The sequence below is a fragment of the Mytilus californianus genome, unplaced genomic scaffold (genome assembly GCF_021869535.1).
Source record: "Mytilus californianus isolate M0D057914Y unplaced genomic scaffold, xbMytCali1.0.p SCAF_3, whole genome shotgun sequence".
In the NCBI taxonomy this organism is placed as follows: Eukaryota; Metazoa; Mollusca; class Bivalvia; order Mytilida; family Mytilidae; genus Mytilus; species Mytilus californianus.
In genome coordinates, this window is record NW_026262679.1 from 89,370,291 (window position 1) to 89,397,053 (window position 26,763).

Below are 26,763 nucleotides of genomic sequence, written 5' to 3' on the forward strand. Positions count from 1 at the left end.
GTATGTAGCTTGCCAGTTGTAAGACAAAATTTCTGCCTGCAAGTTTCCCCTTTTTTCAATGGTAGTTTAAATCTTATACCTTTTATCCCGGTTTAACAATTTTGCAAAACGTACCTACTGGAATTATGTCCTGAATATGCATAAAATATTTGCAAGTGAACATCAACTGGCTGCAACGAGTTGGAATGGAATATTATGAAAGATGGTTATCCTAGCAAGAGATCTCCATTACCAGAGCAAAAGACCTGAGTGAACATTAAAGAGATTAAATTATATTAGATTATTCACAGTAATGCATTGCTAACTGATAAGTTAAAAAGCAGACAAAATTAAAGTAATATTTTTTAAACATTTAAATTGAACTTTTTGCATATCATATTTAGTCATCTTTTTTTAGATTTGCCATTTAATGGATTATGAAAAATTATGTGCCAGTGGTGAAGTATGTTTCATTTACAAATGTTAATCCATTCTTTATCAGATGCCAAGATTAACCAAAAAGGTTAATTCGATGTTGCTGCAGGACTTGGAAAATTGATACTGTTTTACCTCGGGTTTGTTAATAAATATTTTATTGTAAAGAGAGCAACTGCTATGATTTGTTGCACTGTCTTGTAGACTTATATCAGTAACATAAAATTGTATAAAAACTAACATTATTTTCAGTCAAAATTCTGAGACACAGAAAAGTGAATGGTGCATATTGAAATCTATTGCAAAGAATAACTTTAATTGAAAAAATTGGGAATTCAGGGAGGATTTTACTTTCTTTTGGAGTAAAATGAGTTTGATATATATGGCTATGGATTTTAGATTACTGTAAATTCAGAAATAATTGTTTTTCTTTGTCAAAATGTGAATAGTGACACTGAGTATTGCAATAATAATAACTTGCATTCTGATATATGAATATATATGCACATTTTTTTTGAAATCGCAATAATGAGTCATTTTTCCAGCCATTTTTCAAAAATATCAATAAATGCATGCAATAATTTCTGAATTTATAGGTAACTAATTTACATCTTTTGTTTTTCAGATGCGGACATCACACACAAAGGTTCAATTCAATGTTGCTGATGCTGACATCACACAGAAAGGTTCAATTCAATGTGGCTGATGCTGACATCACACAAAATGTTACTGCAGGACTTGGAAATTATATCCTGTTTTATCTCAGGTTTGTTAAAAAAAAAATTTATGTAAAGAGAGCAATTGTTTTTGTTTTGTCCCTCTGTCAAGTTTACTTATATCTTTAACAGGAAGTAACTAATGGACATAAAATTTTGTAAAAACTAACATGGTTTTTAGTCAAAATTCTGTAACAACAAAAAATGATTACAATTAAGGATGTTTATAATCTTTTATAAACTGGAACATATTCAAATTTAAATCTATATCAAGGAATTGAAATTATGTTTAATTTGTAACTTGCCATTCAGGGTGAATTTATCGTCTTTTGCAGAAAAATAATTTTGATGTTGAATTGGACCGGAGATCATTTACCTATTAATGATTAGTGTTTTAAGATATATATATGAACTTACTTTTTATTATCAGTTTGGAACAGAAATTGAGATACATTGCTGTCAAACATTCTGTAGACTTGAAAATGAGAAACATTTCATCAACAGAACAGTAAGTAGCATTTTATTTTTAAATCCATTCAGGACATAATTTTCACTTTTGATGCTTCCATTCAATCTTAGTATTAAAGAAAGACGCAAAGAAAAGTCACGTGCCATTTCATGATAATAATGAGCAGGGTTTAAGCTAGGATTTTGAGAGCTTTAGTCACTTTTCAATCACTGATAATGAGAAGTGTGAATAAGTTAAGTTATAGGAATTAAATTTTAAATATTAATAAAATTAGATTATATGCATTTTTAATTATATCATTTGTTTTAACTTTTAAGCATTTTTTTCTATTTTTGTTTTTTTCAGGATGAAAATAGCAAACAGGAAGTTTTCAAGAGATTGTTACCTCAAATCTGAAGTGGTTCAATGCAAAACATGAGGTAATCTTTTCTTAAATTTAAAAAAATACTTTAGAAGGTTGATTTATAATGGTCAATGCATCAATAAGACCCAGTCATCTATCCGGCTGGGACCTTAGAACTCTCATAATTTTTACTATATTGAGAAAATGCATAAGGAAAAAAATCCAATAAGAATAATGGATGCGATATTCTTGGGAAATTGTTCTTGTTTCAAATATTATCTTTCGAACACACTTGCAGTTGATGAAGGCTGAATTTTAAGTGGCTGCTCAGATTGGATAACTTTTAACAGAAAATAAAATCCAGAATAGAAATTAGTAATATGCTAATTAATTTTATTATTCTAATGCTACCAATTAGAATTTGAAGAAATATAAGTATCTCAGGACAGTTAAACATTTTGATAATTTATTTTTTCAGCTTCATTCAATGCTGGCCCTGCATGGTATTCACAAAGTGCCTTTAATAGATGAAAACTTAATGGGAATAAATTTACCTGATGTTTAGGTAAGTCAGCATTATGACAAAAACACTACACAAATGCATTGTTAAGAGACCGGTTGTATTCCTGTATAAAATTTCCTTGTTAAAGCATTCAGATGAGTTATTTCCCTTATTTCTACCAGTTTATATATTTTATAGCTTCAAAACTGACACATGTCTGGACTCATTGCTCAGAGAATCTTTTTTCATTAATAACTCAACGTGAAGATATACTTATGTAAAAATGTGTGCATCTCACAATCATACTGAGGAAAGGGGGGAAAATGCATTGCTGAAAATTATTTCAAGGGAGATAATTTTAGATTTTTTTTTCTTCAGGACTAATTTATAAATACAATATTATATCATCATCAAATCAGATTTGCAAATAGGGCTGAGATAACCTTTGGATCTTACTGCAAGATTCATTTTTTTATGCAAGAACCACAGAATGGTCAAGTTTTACCATTTGAAAATTTTTCGTCTTCTAAAACCAATATTTGCCACCTGGCTTGCATTGTAAACGGATATTCAATCTTGGACACAAAATGGTATAAAAAATAAAGAACATAGCAGCAAAACATAATCCTAACTGTCAATGATTAACCTGATTATGAAGAATAAATATTGTGACACAGAAAAACTGTTTCTCCTTTTTATTTTTAAGAACCTTGTGATAAAACTTATCATTCTATTTGTAGGTAATGTTTGATGCTTCCAGTTATGGATATTTTGAAAAAAAGGTGAAAATGAAGGAAGGACATCAACACACACGAACTTTTTTATTTATTGATTATAAAATTGAGGAGAGAGAGTCAAATATCATTTTAAAATATGAAATGTGTGAAAGGCAGAGAGAGAGAGTCAGCTAGGTTTTGTGAAGATTAAATTTGTTCATTTTAAAGCTCACTCATGCTTATCTTCAATGTTTGATTAAAAATGTTTTTCTTTTTCTTCAAAATTCATTGTTAAAATGTGAGATAGTTAGAATATTCCTTTGTAAAGATTTATCCTGTTTAAACCTTAAAGCTCATAATATTGTTTCCATTTTTACGAGCTGTTTGACTATAGACGGTCACTGCTAGTTTTTTGTTTGTTTGTATTTATGGTTTAAACAAGATTAATCTAAGAGGAATTGCAGTGTATGAAAGAGAGAAAGAAGGACTATGTAAAGGTCTATTCTTTTTTCAGCAAAACAGCAGGTTCTTCTTTATAACTTTTTGTATTGGAATAATCAAGCACCTGCCAATTTGCTTAAATTGGATAAATCTTGGATGAGTATTACATTGTGTATTGAAAATTGTATTTTTATACATACTAAAAAATTTAGATCATAAATTTTCATTTTATATCTAAATTATCACACTTGTGCAATATATTAAGTGTACCATTACTTATATATATATTTTTTTATTAGTTTTCAACACGGGAAGTGAAATCTAAGATGAATGAGGAGCTAATAGGTTGAAGTTATGGCAATTAAGGGGAGGGAATAAACCTATTTACCTCCTAATACTGGTTTCTTCCTATGATGAAAGTTAATTTATCATACTTGTATTATTTACATGTAATATATTTAAGGGACACAGATGTTATCAAAATTTGCCATTTTGTAGAGCTTAGTAAAGAAATAATGTAAACAAAAGAAAAAGAAAAAAAAAGAAGATAAAAGAAAAAACTGTAAACTAAGTTCTAGGAAATGGCAGTATGGGATTTTCTGAAATTTATAAGTTGTATTGGATCGATTATTCTTACAACTTAATACATCTGGTGTGTGTGAGGGAGAGAAAGATATTTTGTGGAGGTTTATTTTCTTTCAGCCAAACAGCATGCAGGCACTTCTTACAACTTTTTGTAGAGCTGGTCTCAAACAAGTTGCCAAAATTAACCTGTCATTTGGTTTAGATAAGATAAATCTAGAATTGGAAGATAGTATTTTGAGATGCTACTAATTTTCTTTGATTTGTTTTATGGCTTGAATCTATGAACAAAGAATATACACTTGAATATGACATGGGTCAAAATTTAATAAATCAGCTCTCATTTTTTTTAAACATCACAGTGATGTTCTATTCTATGGGTATCTATGTCATTTGTGAAACCTTTCAACACAGAAAGCAAAATCCAGTTGTGATGAATGAGGAGCTTAAATAGGGTGAAGTTTATGGCAAGGGGGAGGGAATACACCTATTTACCTCCTTATTCTGGTAGCTTCCTTTGGTGAAAGGTAATTAATTGGACATTAATAGGAGCACATCAGATGTAATCAAAATTTGCCATTTTGTAGAGCTTAGTAAAAACTGTAAACTAAGTTATAGGAAATGGCAGTATGGGTAATTGGTTTGAAATTTAATGATATCTTTTGGATATTCAATTCTTTTTATATTTTAAATTCATCTGATTTGAATATTTGATAGAGAGATAGAACAAGACTTTGTGAAGGTTTATTCTGTTTCAATCTAACAGCAGGTGCTTCTTTCATCTAATTGTAGTCATCTCTTATGACCAATTTTCAATAAAACTACTAAAACCTGCCATTGGATTAAGATTGGATGAATCTAGAAGGAGGGTAAAGTATTTCGAATTTGATTACCAGTACTTAAAAAAATAATTACATTGTTTCTTAATTTTCAATATTTGGAGTAAGAGCATGATATTTTATTAACATAGCGTTATTTTTTTTTTGTAATATTTCTTAATAAAAGTTTATATTGAAAATCAGCAATGATGACTTTTTGTCCTAGTATTATATCCCTCCTCTAGGAGTTAAGGCTATATTGCATTCACCTTGTTGGTCTGTCCCTCTGTCTGCCCGTTTGTCCAGCAAATATTTCCGTCACTTTTTTTTCAGGTACTGCTGAACAGGATGACTACCATTTTGGTCAAAGCTTGACAGTGATGAGTTATAACATGTGAGAGCTTTTCAGATCTGTGAGGTACCTACTTTCTGATTATGGGGAACCACTACTAGTGATAGGTCAATGATATTTGGTATGCAGTTTTATCAGCATTGGCACATCTCATTTCCATGGAGATTATTTGGCCCCGTCCCCTCGGTCATTGTCTAATGACTGAAACTTTTGCTTAGTTTACATGTATAAGTTTGTGATTAGGTCAGTTTATGGGTTACAACCAGTGGTAGGTCAATGATATTTGGTATGTTGTATTAGCATTGGCACATCGTATTTCCATGGAGAATGTTTGGCCCTGTACCTTCAGTCATGGTTCATTAACTTTGAATATTTTGCATAACTTGCATGTTAAAGTTTTGCTATTTAAATATCAACATTTGTATTTTACTAGCAAAATAACAAAAAGGCGAGACATATCTCTGTGTTAACAGTTTATGATGATGTTGATGTATGATGCTCAGAAGTATTCATAAGATCCCTTATATTATATTAGGTCACTTTTATGAGTTGTATTTAACTGTTGAGCTTGCATTTTAGACATTTTTGTTTGTTCATATTAAGGCTATTGAATAATGATATGTTCCATCCCAATTAACATCTGATGGAACCAGTCACTAGCCTTTCAACTTTGATCCAAATCTGAAACCTGGTCATTGCGAGGGTTCAACTCAGATCTTGATTAACAAGGATTGCCTGAGTTTTTCTACTGAAGATTGGTGGTTCTCTCCGGGTACTAGTTCCATCTTCCTCCACCAACCATAGACTGACTGCCTTATATAGCTAAGGTTGCTGAAAGTGGCCAACAACTATAGTCTTGTACTCATGGAGGGAAATGAAAAAAAGTCATATTTCATTCGGATTAATTTCTGCAGTAATTTTGTTCCTATTTAATTAAATATGTATGCTGAATTGATTGAGTAGTTGATGTTTGCTCAACGTCCAGTGGCAAATATTTCATGCATGTTGAGGACGAATGCTGAATTGAATCTGAATGGGGAAAATTTCTTTTTGTTTTAAGTCATATAACATATAAGCTGGAAGAATATCATGTTTGCTGAATGTTGTGCGACCTTAAGTCGAAATATTTAATAAGCAGCATATAATCATATATTTGTGGCTTGTGGCACTTTTTATGCCATGAAATAAGTATTGTTTGCACGGAATGACAAAAACTTTAGTACAGTATGAAAAATGAAAATTATGTCATATCAATTAACACCTTAAATTTATAAATATTGGTCCCAGGTTACGCCAAATAAGCTGAAATTATCCCAACATTATGAATTTTTAGAACATGCACAAGACAAGTAGGGCTAAAATATTTTCTACGAAGCATTAAGTATTTATGTGATTTTGAATTCAATTCAGAATAGTATCATTTTTTTACTTTTATGAAAACTTCTTTTGCCAAAAAAAAAAATATGATGAATATTGAAAACCCTGTAAAGTTGAATATGGAGTTGCATTTTAAAACTAAGATTTTTTCTTTGGAATTTTCTTGGTTCATTGGTTTACATAAAGTAAGATGAACTTATATATGAAAAGATTTTCACAACATTTGAATTATTCATACATGTTTCACAAGGTTGGCAAAAAAGCGGTCAATACTAGTATTGACCAGGCCGGCGGTAAATACCGGGAAATAGTGGCAAATACTGGTCAATACTGGCAAATACTGGTCAATTGAAATTTTGATATAAAGATATTACTATTAAATACAGTCCCTACCTGGTCAACTACAGGGTAAATGGACAAATATATTCACAGGACAGAAAGTCACTTATTTACTACATTGTAAAGGACAAAAAGGTCACAATTAATTAGTTAACAAGTTTTTGAATATGTAAGGGAAAATCCTTGAAATGAATTCATTGTAATGTTTATGAGATTGATAATGAACATGGGTAAATGAAGATTTGTTAAATATTAATCCTACAAAGGATATTTCTTCAATGGTACCATGAAGCCAGTCAAGAAAAGACTTGTTTTCTTAACAGTAATTTCAGCAAATGTAATAAAACAATGTCTTAAAAATTAGTCTTTTCTTAATCAAAGAAATAGTTCTTTCAAAATTGCATTGTGGCTTTCTGTCCTGTGATATTTAGCCCTACATTCAATAACTGTTAATGAAAGTTTTCAAGTCAAAATTAGACTTTTTTAATGTTATCTTTTCTTATATAAATTGAAATTATACATGAACACATCATGGACAGTGATTATTAGAATAAAATTGAAGGAAAAAAAAACAGCAGCCAAAGTATAGATCCTTCAAAATTTCCATTTTCTGTATTTACATGATTTAGTTTTAGAAGATATTTATCATGCAGTTGAATAGTCAGGAATCAAATAATTGTTTTAAATTAAACAGTCTTCAAAAATAACTTTTATGACTTTTTTCCTGTTATGTCAACATTTATTAGGGGACAGTTGTAATACTGAATAAACTTTTGACACCTGATTGCCATTTAATAGGTAATGCCCTGATAATCTAGTCACCTGTAATTCTATTTACCTGTTAAAATCAAACCTTTTCAAGAAAAAAATATATATATTTTATACATGTTGAAATAACTGATATAGCAATTTTATAATCATACCTAAACTATGTTATATCATTACCCATAAGAACTGAATAAGTCATTATTCATGCTAATAGTTGATAAAACATACCAATATCAATCCTTTTTATAAACTGAATCATGCCATATGAATAAAGTTAAAATAATTTCCCCTATCAACTAAGATTTAACTAACATTGATAGTAAAATCTGTCAAAAGAACCATGCAAATTTCAATTGTCCAGTATTTGCCAGTATTGACCACTTGAGGAGTATTGACCGGGGCGGTAAATACCGGTAAATACCACTGGTAAATACCGGGGGTGGTATTTACCGCCCAACCTTGATGTTTCACCTCTTTTTTTTCATACAGCAATATTGCAATTCCAAATTTTTTACTAAAAAGGGGTTTTAATATTTAAAGTAGAATAAGTATAAGACTATCTATCCTGCTTGGGATTTTGCTGCTAAAAAGAAGTTAATAATTTCACCAAATTCTAAATCCCATGTCTCTTGAAGGGCAAATTCCATACTCTCTGCATGTTAATGAACAGCTGCAACAACACTCTGATGGGTTAGTGGGAAATTTCCTGTCTATCCAGTATCCATCCTCAGTAGCCATCAATTTCTAGTGTCAGTCCCTGCTGTTCATCCCGGGGGACCGCTCCAGACATGCTTCAGTGGTCCCTAAAATATCAACTAAATTTTTCCCACAAAAGAGGCCCCTCATGGGGGTGTCCATGTAATCACATAATCACATTTTTTTTGCCAATATAATCACATAATCATTAATTTTTTTTTTAAACAGGATAATCATATAATCAAAAATACAGTCCTAGTTTATCAAATAATCATGAAATATACTATAAAAACGGCCAAGTAATCACATAATCAAAAACCACACGAGGAGGCTCACAAAAGGGGGCCGGGCACCTGCCCTCTCCCCTAAATCCGCCTCTGTCTTTAATTCACCCAATCTTTTTTTAACAATGTTAGCCTTTGATTCTAAAAAGAAATCGAATTTCCCACCGTTTGTACACCATTTAACGAAGTCCTACGGCACATTACGATGAATTATTTATAGATGGCGCTGTTAACGAGAAGTGACGTCAATCGAGAGCCAGTACTCGATGGAGAAACAGGAATACACTATTTGTGTATTGAATTGGATTTTAACGTTGTTTACAGGTGTCATTTCGTGAAATAAAAATCTAGAGCAGATACAAACAATGAGATAGTTCCAATTGTAAAGTGCACAATTTATGTGATGTAGAAAAACAACAATTTCAATGCAAACAATTTGAGTAACTTGCTTTGCACGAGCAACGTATTGATGAAGTGAAATATTATGGACGGGAATTATCCCCGAATGCTGCTTGTTACAGCAAATGTCGGGTCTATATTTGAAGATGTACGTATAAACATAAATATAATCGATCATCTGTTAGCTTAAACATTTGCACAGTGTAAAAAGTAATGTTTTGCTTTTACGACTACGTATCCCCAGGTCAGTATGTCATGAAAATGACCATTGCATACCGTGCAGTCAACCCGAGGACAATTATAATTACAATTTCAATGGCAATATGGACTGTAATCAAAACTTCATCTAAGTGATTTGTCCTGCTAAATGCATCCTGTACATCGAGTTATTAGTTCGGTAACAATACCCCAAATTTGGTACTGAGTTTTATTTGTGTGTATAGGAACATGCATGCTAAAATACATTTTCAGGCCAGAATAGTCTTTATTTTTGCAAGTTACTACAGTTTGATTTCAACTTCACTTACATTCAGACTATCCATATTTTTAAATTAGTAGAGAATGACTTCAAACATTGTCAAATTCACTTTAAATGTTAAAAAAAACAACAAACAAAAAAGTAAATTTCTGGGTACTTTGTTTTCTTGGATTACATGTAGTTTTATTAATTTTTTTTAGTTGAGGAAAAAAAGGTATTGTTATTCTCTCTTGGCGAATTCTCATTATATACAACAATTGAGCATATATCATTATAACTGTTTTTGAATATCAGGCTTTTTACACTATAAATTATTTATATAAACATGATAAAGGTCATAGATTACATTGTAGATATCATCTGCAACTATTTTAATATTAATATTTTTTAATTTGCTTGCTTGTTTAACATTTTACATTGTACATCAAACTTAAAATAGTCGAAATAGACAAGAAAATATGAAAGTCTCTAACCTAAAGATGTGCTTTTGGGACATATGTGTGGGGTAATTTCTAAAACTCTTAACATACATTTGTAACACTGGATCCACTTTTTCTGAAATTTTGTTTTGGAATATGCAAGGATTTGTATACAAATCCTTGGAATATGATACTGTCTTATTGTCAATATTGTAACCCCCTTAGTTTCCATGGCTTTAGCTACTTACCAATTTGGAGAAACATTTCCAGGAACCAAAGGCATTTAGGTCAGTTAGCTTATCTTTATAAAACTAATCTAAAACAGGGAATTAAAAATACTCCCAAAAAGCTTAAAAAAGATTTTTTTCAACTGTCAAGAAAGTATAGATGCAGCAAGTGATAAATTCATGTTGTGAAATTAGAATCTATTTATTAAGAATCATCAAGATGTCATAAAATATGTTTGAAGATAACTAAATATATAGACTTAGGTACTAAAACCTGTCGATCTCATTAAATTACTGCAGCAATCCCTAAAGTGTTGTTGTTATAACTGCTCTCACAAATATAGATTATATAATAAAACAGAAATACAAAATGAAATCATTTAAAAAGACCTTATCATGAAATTAGATCCATAATGATAACAGGATTTTGTGAACTATGAAAGGCAACTGACCAAGGAATACACATTTGGTACTCGTATCTTCATCATGTGTTAACTATGATAAATATTGATATTCAAAATCTGATTTTTACAGATGCAATCCCCACACAGTGAGCTTTAAACTTAAAAAATAATGTTCAATTTTCACAAAAAAGTATGTGCAGAAACAAGACATTAGTCATGCAATATAAGTTGATCATTGAAAATGGTAAACTATGCAAATACAATTGTATTTGGAGTTAAAATGTTCATTTGAACACGAGAAATATCTGGAATTTATTCAAGACTTGAAAAATAAAAAAAAATAATACAATTTTCAGAACAAGTACATTGTAACCATAAGGTTGAAGTTTGGTGATACACAAATTGAAAACCATGTCCCTTGTGAAGAAAGGATATATATATGTGACATATTTCTCAGATGACATTGAGGATGAAACTGGATAAAACTTACTTTTTTAACAATGTTCTTTTTTAATCAGCTTAAAAAAAAATTCTTGATTGTGTAACCAAAGAATGTCTTTCCTTTTCTAATTTTTCATGTCCTATCAGATTTAAATGGTAAAAGACTTATGGAAGATATAAACAAACCCTTAAAATATGTGATTTTTTTTTAGAGAGCCTTCCCGTCTGACTACATTTACATGTACATTGTCTATGCTATAATCATGATAATTAATCCTATTATTAACTACATTGTCTGTAATTTTCCATGATATTTATAAATTTTATCTTTTGCCTTTTATACAATTAGATGTGCACTAATAATGATTCTTTTATAATTTGTTAGACTATATGAAAATAAGGAGATGTGGTATGATTATCAATGAGACAACTATCCACTAAAGTCCAAATGAAATAGATGTAAGCAATTATAGGCAACAGTATAGCCTTCAACAATGAGAAAAACTCATACTGTATACATTTTTGTAGTTGGCATCAACAGGTGCCAGCATGAAAATTGTGAAACAATTCAATTATGAAAACTAATGGCCTAATTTATAACAAAACAAGTTACAAAAAACAAGTATGACAATCATGTACAAACAACAATTACTGAACTACTGGCTACTGACTTTAAACAGGCACATAAAGAATCATTTTTGAAATGGTTATATTTTGAGTATACAGCCCTTGAGTGCCCTTGATTAGTCAATAAAAGTCTTGAATCATCGTACAGCATCTGGAAATGTGGATTGTACCCAAATTTAGTATAAACTATTTTCTTAAATCTCTGTTTTGATTTAGATTTTCCTTTTTTGCTACTAGCTCTAGATCTGAATGCCAAAAGTCAACAGTAGTAAATTTTATTGTGATATATCTTTATTCTAATTCATTCTTTCTGAATATTTATGAAATAAAAGACCACTTTCGAGTTATGTCCTTCACAGGAAAAGTTTGTCAATTATGTGCGCCTTTATGACGTCATATACCAGATAGAGGGGACCGCCTGTATCTGTGCAGTATTAAAGTTCATCAAGCGTCTTGGTGATTGTCAGTATGCAGGATAAAATAAAAATAATTGTTACTATTCTGTAGGTACTTAATCAAAATTCCCTTATGACAGCAGTGCTCATTATCAATTATAAGAATTTAATTTGCCGAATAATTCATGCAATATACAGCTGTAGCATCATATTTTTTTCAACCGCTCGCTCAACATGGGAAGGAAGCAGCGATGCCCCTAAGCACAGGAAAGACGTTCACTAAAACCAAAGTTTTAACGGAAATGCAACAAACTCGAAAGTGGTCTATTGCCACTGGTGTTTAGAAATTAACAAGCAATCATTTTTATGCCCCCGCTGTTGTGGAGGGGGCATTAAGTTTTACCCTTGTCCGTACGTCCCAAAATTGGTTTCCGTTCTCTAACTTTAGTTTGCCTCAACCAAATGTTATGAAACTTATGCACAATGCTTATTACCACAAATCACAGATCAAGTTTGAATTTTGGTGGCGTCACTTTTACCGTTCTAGAGTTATGCCCTTTTACAAATGGAAAGATTGCTGAATTTTTTGTTTCTGTTCTCTAACTTTAGTTTGTCTCAACCAAATGTTATGAAACTTATACACAATGCTTATTACCACAAAACTTAGATAAAAGTACAAATTTGGGTAGTGTCACTTTTACACTTCTTGAGTTATGTCCCTTTATAACATTATATGCAAGCGGGGGCTTCATCTGTGTCCATTGGACACATTCCCCATTAATTAAGTTAAAGTTTTAGATTTGTTGAGAAAATTTACACATCTTCAACAAATGTATAAGTTATACCATATGTTGCCTAACGTAAATGATGATTAAGGCAGCTAGTAGGTTTTTTTCCCCTTCATTTAAATATTTATGAAGTTATTTTAAAAATGTAATGACTGCATGTAAGTCATTTGCTTGGCATTCAAGAGAGTAACTGCTAGTAGTCCTTTGTTAATTTATGTATCATTGTCATTTTGCTTAGTTTCTTTTTTTACCTATTCTGACATCGGACTCAGACTTCTTTTAAACTGAGTTTTACTGTGCGTATTGCTATGTGTTTCTTTATTCTACATTGGCTAGAGGTAAAGGGGGAGGGTTGAGATCTCACAAAACATGTTTAACCCCGCCACATTTTTGCGCCTGTCCCAAGTCGGGAGCCTCTGGCCTATGTAAGTCTTGTATGTTTTTTTAAATTTTAGTTTCTTTATGTGTTTTGGAGTTTAGTGTGACGTCCATTTTCACTGAACCAGTACACAATTTTATTTAGGGGCCAGCTGAGGACCACCTCCCGGTGTGGGATTTTCTTTCTGCGTTGAAGATCCATTGGTGGCCTTCGGCTGTTTTCTGCTCTTTGGTCGGGTTGTTGTCTCTTTGACATATTCCCCATTTCCATTCTCAATTTTATTTACATGCAATAATCCCCTCGACCAACAAAGATGAAAAGGGGATAGACTAATTCATGCCTGTGAAGATATTTGAATATCTTACAGGAAATTAGAATGATCTTTAGTCAGTTAATGCATCAAGTTTGACGATGAAGGAACATACTAAATCCATACCTACTTTGAATTTTGACCTTTATTAACTGTGACTTCATTGTATGTGTTGCTGTCCACCTATTGCAGTTCATTAAAACTTCTGACCAAATTGCAATTTTTTTCATTAAATCGATCAACTGTTCAACTGGTCAGAAATTTTAACTTTTTGCTGTTAAAGAACCAAGGTCAAGTCATCAATGCATAAAGTGACAAAATAAAGCATACTTCAATCCTATTAGATTTCAATTCCACTTAGAATAGGCGAACAGCAATAATAAAGTGACTGTAACATTATTAACATATGGATATCCTTAGTTTAGTTTGCATTGATAATTGATTTAATGTCATTTACCATGTTTACTACATTATCTATGAAATAAGGATATATTTTGAGATTAAAATTCAAAGAATAATTTCCTTTATACATGTAGCTAGCTATAAAACCAGGTTTAATCCACCATTTTCTACATTAGGAAATGCCTGTACCAAGTCAGGAATATGACAGTTGTTTTCCATTCGTTTGATGTGTTTGAGCTTTTGATTTGCCATTTTATAAACAGATAAAGGACTTTCCGTTTTGAATTTCCCTTGGAGTTTGGTATTTTTCTTATTTTACTTTTCGCTAAATTAAAGATCATTAGAAAACATATGGTAAACTACAATGCTTATATCTTAAAAGTATGCAGGTTACTTTGTAATGATTTAAAAGTGAAAGAAAATTAGATAATTCAAATTTTAACTGCATCTAGTGAACCAGTGCTAGTGAGTCTACTTTTGGTAAAATCCCATGAAGTGAATACCTTGGTATGCAGGATTGTCAATAAATGTTATCAAATAAAGTACCAATTTAACAACAATACTTAAAGAGACTGCAATTTTATTTAAGTGCTGGTTGACAAGTTTCGCTTGCCAGGCAGGCATCATCAGGACAATTTACATATAGAAATTAAGCACTGAAGAACAAAGCTAGGTATATTAAATTGTGATGTCAAATTTAACATACCATGCTTTGTACTTCAATGCTTAATTTCTGTATGTTATCAAAATTTGAATATCATTATTTGATTTTAGTAAAAGTTTTTACTTTTCTATATCTTTATCCCTGCCGTAAATGTTTTTACTGATGAAAATATTTAACATTCATTGAAATTTAAGATGTCACCAAAAACATTGGCACTTTGACCAACTAAGAAAATTTCCACTCCACAAAAAGGAGTCAATTGAACATCATGATTAAGGAAAGGAAAATTAACAATAAGAAATGAAAAGTTGTTCCATTTATCACAATCATGCATGGAGAATACCATTAGAAATTCTTATACCTATGTTAAAAAAAAAGACATAGGTCACTATTCATGTTTGATCTAGTAAGTTGTAAAAAATTTCATTTGTATATTTAGAATTGTCTTGTATGTTGTACATGTACTGTCAAAATTCTGCACTGATCTGTCTGTTTAGTTAGTACGATTATAAACTTATTATATTTCTATTTTTTAGCCTGATCATATGCTGAAGATTTGGCTGAGGGAATTTTTGAAGGTTTGTAAAAAATTTACACATTATATAACATGAGAAAGTCACGATTTCAAGTGAGTTATACAAAAATCATACACCGTAAAGCCAATAACTAAAATCTAATTTGAAATGAATCTATGAGTAAATAACGTTTTTGTGATGAAGAAATATAGTAGTTATTTGTTGAACTAGATATATTTTAAGGATGTCTTACTGCTAATAGATTACTTCTGCATACTACTACGGGGGTGTATAACGACCTTGACTACCCATGAGAGTCTCGCACACGTCTGGGTATAACTTTTGCATGGAAACTGTTTAACATAATATATGATAATATCAGAGATAAGTCTTCTTGATTGGATACCTTGGCAGATGATGAAAAATTTGCAATTTTACAGGATTCAAAATTAATATTTTTTCATCCCTTGTTCAAGAGAATTTAAATATTTTTTAGATGCATTAGGATGTACTGTTATATTCCACCTACACATACATGTAAAGATGTAATTAAAAAAGAAATCAACATATGAGTAGGGGATGGGGAGATAAAAATTTACATTATAGGGTACTTAATATGATGCATGATTTTTGTCTCTCTACAAGTAGTGGAGGCAAGACTTCAGCGAGTTATTTCCCGCGACATCAGCATCAACAATTTGTGAATATGTTAGTTTAAGGGAAACCACTAATTTTAAGTCCATAATACTTGGTATGTTTTTGTATAAGCATTAGTACACCTCATTTCTTATTAGGTTATTTGATCCTAACACCTCAGTCATTGTCTATTGACTTTGGAACTATACAGTCTTCAACAATGAGAAAAACTCATACAACATAGCAAGCTCTAAAAGGCCCTGCAAGGACAAATTTAAAACAATTCAAGAGAGAAAGCTAAAGGTACGATTTATGAACAATAAGTGAAAAACAAATATGATATGACAACCACTGAATTAGAGGCTCCTGATTTGAATGTTTTGCATTGTTCACATTTTTCACATTTTAAAGTATTGCCATATTAAAATTTCAACATTTGTATTTACATTCAGCCCAGACATATATCTGTGACAACATTATATTCAGACCTAATTATTACATTTTTTTTTCTGTTTATGTACATGCAAATAACTTCCAAATAAAACTTTAAACTTCAAAACTAGAACAGACATTTTTAACAATAGTGAATGAATATTTTAAAAACTTGCATGAAAAAAGTCAAGGATGTCAATATCTGACAATAATGAAGTTGTAATATATAATGATCATGTATTTGGATTAAAACCCTAAATTAATGATGAATGAAATAAGAAGATCAAAATGATAAATATAAACAACAAATGATGTGTAGGAGGATTTTTGTGATAAGTAAAAAGCAAGCTATTCAAAGGGGTACTGGATATGTATAATACTTGATAACTTCATGTTTTTGAAGAATCTAATTACAGTTTTAATGATAAAATAATATATTTTAAAACATCAAAATTTTCTTCAAATATTTCAAATTTGTGACATGTATACAGCATTTTCTCAAGAGGTTTTATTAATGGTGGTGCATGCCCCCATGCTTTATTATGGGCCCCTGTCCTTTAAAATTTGAGGAATTCACCATAACTCATTGTAATCCCCCTTCCTTTAAATATCTTGACCACCATCCATTCAATCAATCCCCCATCCTTTAAATAATTTCTAGGGAAAACACTGGTTTATTTCCATACTTTTCGAAGTAGTGTTTGACACAATGAGATATCAAATTTTACAGGAAATTTGTAATCTGATTTTGAAGTGTCTTCCTGGAAGAGTAAAATTATCCTCCACAAACTTACAAAATTTATCTTATGATTATCTCATTGTAAGATATTTAAAAAAAAATAGCATGTCTCTTTAAGTACTAAGCTGTTCTAACTTTGTAAATTAAATTGGTGACGGGTGTAAATTTTATGTGTATTTTTTCAACATAATGTTCAGATTTTCTGCTTCGTATTTTGTTTCAGAAAAGAACTACATTTATTTCTGATTTTTTTTCTTTTCTAAGTTTCTAAGTCATCAGTGGTCTTAAAATGAAAAAAAAATGTTATTTTTTTTCATCTGCAAAGAACAAAGATATAGAGGCAATAGACAAATGTGTGGTTGTTTTCTGTCACCATCTTCCCTCTGTAGACACTTTTTGTACATTGCAATAACTTGATCTAGTGGACTGATTCCCCTATAAAGAGGTGGAATGATACACTGGTGACATGCAATAGTTTCAGTGAATATTATTAGTCGTGAATCCTTATCCCTCTACCAAATGGGGTTGAAAAAATGTAGAATAAATTTGTTATGGTCTAGCAAATAAATGGGTGAAGCATTGTGCTTACCATTGCTTTACATATTTATTTTGTTCAACTTCCTTTTGTTGATTGCTGGGGTTGTAATCATACTCCACAAGTCATTGTAAAAATAAGAAGATTTGGTATGATTAAGATTAAAGAAAAAAAACATTGTCTGTTATGTTCTGATTTCCTGTACAGTTTCATTGATATGTATTTCAACTGGGCAGATGTATCAGTAAATTACATGTAGGTAATTAATACTTGATGTTTTAAACTATTTTCCTTGAATTGCCCATAATGCGTTTGAGAAGATTTTACATTCATCTTGTTAGACAGTTGAAATATCTAGTTTTTATAAAAAGTTGCAAGTCAAATTAATAGGGAATGTTGATCTTTATATGAATTATGATTATTTGTATAAATTGGCAAGTAATTGTACATGATAGTTATGGTTGGCATAGAGACCCTGTGTTTTTGTCATCAGCGTTATCTAATATCTCCAGCTTGGGATTTACACAATATACAAATATTTATTTGTTTTGACTAAAGCACTTGCATGTATGTGTTCATATGTGTACTAATAACATATTTATATAATATTGATATGAAAATAAGGAGATGTGGTATGATTGTCGTTTGAGACAACTATCCACCAGAGTTTAAATGACGAAGATAAAAGCAATCATAGGTCACTTTACAGCCTTTAACAATGAAAAAAACCCATATGTTTAGTCAGCTATAAAAGGCCCCAACTTGTAAAATGAAACTATTCTAACGAGAACAGACCTAAAATAAAAATATATCGGAGCTCACCAGGAATATTGTTTAGACTTATCTGTCAGATTCCTTTAACCTTTGTATATGCTTTTGCTCTTAGTCTTGTAATGTGTTTTTTTAAATGTTATTCTGTGCATCCTTTATGTACACATAACATACGAGTGGTCATAATTGTGTTAATATCATGTTACAACATGTACATAGTACAAAAAATGTAGTGGAAAAGACAAAAAAATGATGATGCGATAGAAACAGCTTTCTTCAAAATGTTTCAGAATATATAACTATTGTGAAAATGAAAGAGATGGTCCATTTCATATTTGAACCCCCTGCAAAAGAAAGTATTGAATTTGAAATAAATATATAATGAGGAAACGAATGTACAAAGTTAACTTATTTTCACTTTTAAACATTGCAAGCATTAAAAAGAACTTATGTGCCATGTACCCTCTTACCAATTTCTTTTGACAGTATCTGCAGTTTGAAATAAAAAAAAAAAAAAAAAAAAACATGGTTTGCCTGACTGCAGTACAATAATTCTGTATAAAGTTTGAAAGTGGCAAGAAAGTGTATGAAGAGGCAAATTTTTTTGTCCCTGACATATTTGAAAATCACAGAGTATTAGTAATGAAGTTTGTCTTTCAGGTTTGTTCTTAAGACATCAGTTATAACTTATTCAAGTTTTTATCTGGCATATATTTGTTGTAGAACAAACTTGTAGCATTTTTAAATATATCTTATGGAACATGGCAAAAACTTCAAAAATTTTATCATTTTAAAAACTTAACATTTAGATATGAACAATAGCCTTGTACCCAAAAATGTTTTTTGCTACAAGCTGTTTTGTACAATGATATTGATATGAGTAAAAATATCAAATTTGAAAAGGTAGGGCTTTATTTTATTTATTGAAACTATATTTAATATGACCTACATGTAATTTGTCACAATGATTTTTCTGCACAACTTGCATCACTCTATAGGTTCAACAATAAAATTAGCATAAATGTTATCTTGAAATAATTAACAAAAATACTCATTGTGCAATTCCAGGGGCCAATAAATTATACTTTCTCCTATAAAATGTGTACTATTTCCTGATTTGTAGACTGTACAGCATTACCAGCCAGGATTACTTGCACTTCATTGTCAAGAAGTTGGTGGTAAAAATTATGAAGATTCCATGCAACATGTCAACAAATTCGTCAAGTGAGTACCTCTATGAGAAGTTGTTGTTTTTTGGCTGTAATGAGCAAACAAACAAATATTTAATAGAAAAGAATAACCTGCTGTGCTTGATTGTCATGGGGAAAAATAAAAATCAAATGTGTTAATATTATTGCCATAAGTATACTTCATGAACATTCAAATATTATATTGCATAATAGCACTTTACAAAAGGGACTTTCCTTTCCTAGTAAAGTACCACCAAAACATCCCATGTCAAACTACTTTCACATAAAACAAGTACATCTAATAAAAAAGTCAGCAAGACAAAATGACCTGAAAAGTGGTTAGATTGACTGTTGATGCCTTCCAGTTAAAAATACATTAAAAATATTAAATATTATTTGGGAAAGGGGTACACAAGTGGGACGAAAGATACCAGAGGGACAATCAAACTCATAGATCGAAAACAAACTGACAACGCCATGGCCAAAAATAAAAAGACAAACAAAAAAATAATAGTACAGATGACACAACATAGAAAACTAAAGACTAAGCAACTTGAACCCCACCAAAAACTGGGGGCGATCTCAGGTGCACCGGAAGGGTAAGCAGATCCTGCTCCACATGTGGCACCCGTCGTGTTGCTTATGTTATTACAAATCCGGTTAATAGTCTAATTCGGTAGGTCACATTCGTGAAAAGGGAAGGGTATTGTAGTTACAACATAAGGAACATATCCAATATCATCTGTGAAATGGTTATTTAATAACGGTCAACCAACTCGTGATGGCGTCCGTAAAATTTAAGAAGGGATGATTTCAACTTCACCATTTGGAACTCTTTGGTTTAAAAGCTTCCTTGTGAGCAGCAATCCTCTATCAAGGAAATCATCATAGGAAATACAAGCCCGGGAATATCGTATTTTGACAAAGTTTATACAGAAAAGTAAAACGCACCCCTTTCTCCTTGAATACCTATTGTTTGCATATAATACATGGGTTTCTGAAAATGAAATTAGGTTCTGGGATATAAAACTCTCTGAATACAGGGATTGTCTTCAGGATTTGATAAAGTTTGGTTTGGACAAAAAAAAGATTTCAATCTTATGTCATATGTCAGTCTAATATTAACCATTGTAAAAAATTATTTCATTTAAAAAAATGTTTTGAACAGTGCATGCGAGAAAATTTTAAAGTTATGTTTTTAAGTGTTCTTATATCAGTAAGAATATCCTGGTGAGCTCCGATATTGTTATTTTAGGTCTTTTTATATCACAAATCATGCTGTGAATTTGATAAAAGAGAGACATCAGAATTGTGAACAATACTGTCATTATTTTGAAAGTTTAAATTGTTTCCTGATGATTTTGAATTATTACACCCTTTCTAAGAAATATGTATGTCAGTTCCAATTCATGCATAGATTATACAATTGAATTTAGTCAGCATCTTAACAAAGCAAGCATGTTTAATATGATCATTATCAGGAAACTTAATATATTTCAAACAGGAAATATTCTGTAATTTTAGAGATTAACTTTTATTAGGTGTTGTTAAATTCAAGAGATTGTATGTTGAAAATTCAATACTAGTTTAAATTCCTGTAAAGAAACTAATTTTTGCCAGTAGAAAAATGGGGGAAACTATGGAAAACTTCTGCCTTCCCTTATATGAATACATCAATGAGATTTAAAAATTGTGAAAATAAATGTGTGTGAAGGGCTAAAAGCAAAATAAAGTATCTACAAAATATGTTGGTTTACAGTATTTATCAATTGTTTTATTATAAGTGGACATCTGTATATCAATATTCACTGCTACCATCAAAGTCCATGTCTGACTTCTGAAAAAGTTGGTTAAAAATTGGAAGTGATATTTACACAGGGGCAGATCCAGCCATTTTTCAAAGGGGGGGGGGGGGGGGAGGTTCCAACCATATGTCCCCATTCAAATGCATTGATCGACAGAAAAAAAAGGGGGGTTCCAACCCCCGGAACCCTCCCCCTGGATCTGCCACTGTTACAGCAGGTATTCAGGAAATAAGTTATATAGTATATACTACTTTGTACTTTAATTATTTACATTTGCCGGAATAATGCTTGATAAAATTTCATATTGGCTTAATTGGATTTTTTGTTTGAAAAACTAATTATGAAATTTTAATAAACATTATAACAGAAAAGAGTATATGGAGTTTTTTTGACAACATAAAAATTTTAAATGGTTCTGTATCATGATGCTGAGTCATTACCTTTCTGTGGATACTATACTGTTAAAGATTTATTTCTGATATATGTGTTTTTTTTAGATTACAGTAATAGAAATCCACAGCATTTTAAGTTGAATGATATTTGAAATATTCCCAAACAATTGTTTTAGTCCTGTCTGTTACAAATCTGTAATATTTAGTATGCATTTGTATCAGTTTCCAATCATCTAAACAGCAGTTTACATGGTGCATGAGACCTTGACATCTCAGGCTCCAGCAGTTTTATTGTATTGTTGTGGTGCTCTCATGTTGATATAACCTTTTATCTCCTTTTATTAATGTTCAAAACTGATTAAAATTTTGAATCACATAATAGTTTAAAAAAATAACTTATTTTGTGAAATTTAGATAAACAAGTTATGATAACTTGTCCTTCATGGTCATTTTGTGATGTTTTTTTTTATATTCAAATGTGTGAAATGGAATATTTACAGCTGATGCATTGCCAGTAAAAGTTATTTGCAACCATTAATCCCATGACTGATGTCTGCAAATACAGAAATGAGGAACACCTAAATTTTGTTAAAAGTAAAGATTATAACTTTTGTATGGAAAAAATATCAAATAGATTTTAAAACCAAACTAGTTTTAAATTATGGAGAGGCATTGAAGCAAACCAAATCCTCTCAAGGTTTAAAAGTATTTAATGAAAAGTGGCGCTTGATATTCAGATAAATATTTTAAATGTTTGCTTGTTTTGAGGATCATGGAAATCTTAAATTTCAGTCAAACATATGAAGTTTTTTTTTATTTTCAATCTGTCATTTTTATTTAGATTTGAAAAAGATGGTTAAAAGAGTCATTTTTTTAACTGAGGATATGTTATTATGCAACATTGTGAGCTTATTTTGTTATTGATTTCTTATGTCCAATTTCAGCTCGCTTTGTTAATTACAGCCTATCACTTTGTGAAATAGCTATGCAACCTTTATTTGAATTTTACTCTCTGAGTTCGTCAGATAAGATTTAGGCACAAGTTAAAATAGATTGATTTTTGGTGTTTTAACGCCACTTTTAAGCACCGCTTTTGGGCTATTTCGTGGCGGCCAGTTTTTATTGGTGGAGGAAGCCGGAGTGCCTGGAGAAAACCACCGACCTTCGATAGGAAAACTGACAATCCTAGTCAATTAAGATTGGAGTCGAGTGCACCCGCATGAGCGGGGTTCGAACTCACAACCTCAGTGTTGACTGGCTAGTGATTACAGTAGTAGACCCCCTGCCTCTGTTCATTGATTTTATATATCTGATCCTTTCTCTTACACCACTAAATAGGTTCCATCAAAACTTATATCAAATCTTTCATTGTCTTTATAAACTGAACTTGTTGGGTTTTGGGTTTTTAACCCTTACCATGCAAGGACGGTAATATTACAGTCTTCCCCAAAATACTGTTATTTGGCTTCAATGGCTCTCCATACTTTTAGAAGTCAACTGTATGACATTAATTCCCAAGACTATGCATCAACCTTACTTTTCATTTTGAGCTCAAATACGAACTTCGAAAATTGAAATCAGTTAAAACTGGGTTTTTTGGAAGGGTGGGCTTCCCTTCAATGTCTGACACACGAAGTTCAGTGGCCTTAAACTTCCAAAAATAGTATAAACCCGCAGGCATATAACTACTGATCGTGTTTATTATTGAAATACGCCTAGGAAACGACTACTTCTGGTTGCAGGTCCAGTTGAAGTCAAAAATCAGAAAAAAATCGGGAAATTCCAAATTTTTTGTGCAAATGACCTTCTTTAGACTGCTGTACCCAGATGAGATTCACTCCCTCCTTAGAACTGTTGTGGTTAATATGTTCACTGGGGTCCACTCTTCATGCAGACTACAGTTGGATACATCTATCAGCATCCCTCGGTCTTCCAGTTCAAGAAATAGGACGAAAAATCGTCAAAATTGATGCTTTTTGCACATGATGACCAACTTTGGGGCAAATTCCCGCCCGCCCACCCATCCATCCCCTGACCCCAACCACCCTGCCCAGTGATCCCCTATCTTAGCTTTAATGGAATCAATACGCAGCAGCAGTAGGGTACAGCTCATTTATACATTTTCGGAAAACAATTCAGCATGATAAGTGTTAATAAGGTTGCATTCAAGGATTCAAATTTGGACATTTCCTTGTATAGTGATATATCTTCAGTTTTGTTACCATTTTCAACCCACTGAATGGATTTCAGCCAAAGGTTATGTATTTACTGATTTATTGATATGAGACAGTCATCCAACAGGGGTTTCTAAAGAAGTATATAGTATTTAGGACTTCATAAAATTGAGAATGGAAATGGGGAATGTGTCAAAGAGACAACAACCCGACCACAGAACAGACAACAGCAGAAGGCCACCAACAGGTCTTCAATGCAGCGAGAAATTCCCGCACCCGGAGGCGTCCTTCAGCTGGCCCCTAAACAAATATATATATACTAGTTCAGTGATACATGCATTCTGCCATAAATAAGGGTTTTACAGTATATCAGTGCAATAGATGATCATAGATATGTTCCATTGCAACAATCTTGCTCTCTTTCACTTTTGAGTATTCCTAATTTGTCTTCCAAGATATCTTTTCACAAAATTTTTACTTGTCATAAGCAGTGTTCAATGCAATGAGTGGATCAGGTACTGCTTTGCTTACTTCTATGGAGCACATAAGTTAACCACCAAATTTAAATTGGGATTCATAATTCATACATAGGTATGCTTTTTCCAGCGTCGGTGACGGTGGCATTATCGATGCATTAGTTTGTGATTAGGTCAGCTTATGGGGAACTACAAGTGGTAGGTCAATAATATTTGGTATGTAGTTGTATTAGCATTGGCACATCTCATTTCCATGGAGATTATTTGGCCCCGCCCCCTCAGTCATGGTCTATTGACTTTGAAACTTTTGCTTAGTTTACATATATTAGTTTGTGATTAGGTCAGTTTAAGGGGAACCACTAGTGGTAGGTCAATGATATTTGGTATGCAGTTGTATAATCATTGGCACATCTCATTTCCATGGAGATTGTTTGGCCCTGTACCTTCAGTCATGGTTCATTGACTTTGAATATTTGGCATAACTTACATGTTAAAGTATTGCTATTTTAATTTCAACATTTGCATTTTACTGTTAAAATAACAAAAAGGCAAGACATATCTCTGTGTCAACAGTTATTGTGTTTGAAGACTACAGTTTGTGTTTTTTTCTTTTCCTATGGTGTTGTGTGTACTTCTTTGAAGTTGTATAATAATTTATTTTCTGTATTGTGTTTGAAGACTACAGTGTGTGTTTTTTCTTTTCCTATGGTGTTGTGTGTACTTCCTCAACATGTGATATTTGAAGTTGTATAATATGATACCTTACGTTGCCAAGTTAACATGTCATCACAGCATTATAACTTGGAGAAATTGTGATAACAAAAGAATAATATGATGGAGAACAAACAAGTTGTCCATCATAAGAAGTGTTAATCAGCTTTATACCTAATCTCTTTACCTTTTGACAGTGATGTATTAATTACATTATCTCTAAATTACAAAATCAATAAGTAATTGTATTTAATACTACATTGAATGTAGTCAATGAGTGAGTAGATCATAATAATTAGTACCGTCGACAGAGGCTCATTTAAAAGTATGAAGCAGTGTATTGTGTCAAGAGCAAATTTTATAGGTATTTTTACTATTTATCCATCAAATCACAACTGAAAACATTAAAAGTAACTTTTATTCCTTGAAGTGAGTCTAAAAGGTCCTTGAAAGCTTTCAAACATAAAGAAACTTCAGGAATGTTATTTTCTTCTCTGAATGTGTGTGTAATATACATGGAAATGAACACATGATTTAGTCCAATATTCTTTTTAGTTCTGTTTTTTTCTGAGACCTGAATTTTCAAAATGTTTCTGTGACTGACCAATGCTTTGCAGTTAGACAGATGGAATCATGATGAAGTATGATAGCTTCACATAAACCTCCTTTATCATTGATTTCAACACAGTATAATATTTTTGTCTTAATTTGTCAGTTGCAGAACTTAAATTTTAAGTATATTCCCATGCTGAAGGATAAGTAAGCTGTTTTACCAATTTCAGATCGATTTTCTCTCTCTTGTTTCCTGTTTCCTGCCAGATACATACATGTCTGTTACATGTAATTGACATCTTCAGACTATAAACTTTTCATCACGTTTTTCTCAGCAACTATAAATCATAATTTCATGGTATTTGGTCCAGACTTCATCTGTTATACTGCAGGCCATGTCTTTAAATACATGTACCTGCTAATCTCTCAATAAAAGAGAGTAGGGTTATGTAGATTAACTCTGTTTACATTCAATTATGATTTGATAATTGAGTGTCAACATTTTACAATGATTACAGTCAAAACCAGGAGGGAAAGGTCATCAAATGATGTGACTGAATTTTTTGTAGAATTCATTGCAGACGATTGTTAAAGTTTTCTCCTTCAGGAATTTTCATAGATGCATCATTCCTTTAGTTTTGTTTTTTACCCTCTCTTACTATTCTGCTATCTTTAATGACTTTAACTACCTAGTCTTTACTTCAGTGAGTTTTTGCTAATAAATCTAGCCTTAATATATTTTTTTGTCTCTCCTGCAATGAAAGTCGCAGAATTTTAGACCTAAAGATGAACACAACTGCATTCAATATTTGTATAAAGCTTAATGTTTCAGAGGGTTGAGGACCTGGAAGCTTTCTCATTTTCATGGTTCAGCCACTACTTAATAATGTATAGTTTTTTTTATCATGTAAATTTCTCATTTTTCGTCAGTATATTTTCGACTTATGAGTTTGAATGTCCCTTTGGTATCTTTCGCCTCTCTTTTATAATGAATAGGATAGCTATATTTAGAATATGGGTTCTGTGTAATGTCAACACGTCCTTCAGATAGGGTTCACCTGACGTTGACCTCATTTCATGGATCA

The 26,763-nt window shown here is 31.5% G+C and overlaps 1 protein-coding gene and 1 long non-coding RNA gene across 4 annotated transcripts in view; both read left to right on the forward strand.

The window, feature by feature from the left end:
• The first annotated feature begins 1,567 nt into the window (after positions 1-1,567).
• Positions 1,568-4,812, forward strand: LOC127733591 (uncharacterized). The gene is made up of 4 exons (XR_007997131.1): positions 1,568-1,638; positions 1,945-2,018; positions 2,421-2,507; positions 3,185-4,812. It is a non-coding gene; the product is annotated as an uncharacterized LOC127733591 (long non-coding RNA).
• A 4,254-nt stretch (positions 4,813-9,066) lies between these two features.
• The window catches only part of LOC127735350 (inositol polyphosphate-5-phosphatase A-like), a 72,306-nt gene continuing 54,609 nt past the window's right edge, over positions 9,067-26,763 (forward strand). For all 3 annotated transcript variants that reach the window (XR_007998324.1, XM_052245511.1, XM_052245510.1), the window contains exons 1-3: positions 9,067-9,364; positions 15,287-15,328; positions 19,502-19,602. Coding sequence is in view for 2 of the 3 variants with exons in the window: in XM_052245511.1 (XP_052101471.1) it covers positions 9,302-9,364; positions 15,287-15,328; positions 19,502-19,602 (206 nt within the window). In the remaining variant the exon portion in view is untranslated. The remainder of the gene's footprint in view (positions 9,365-15,286; positions 15,329-19,501; positions 19,603-26,763) is intronic.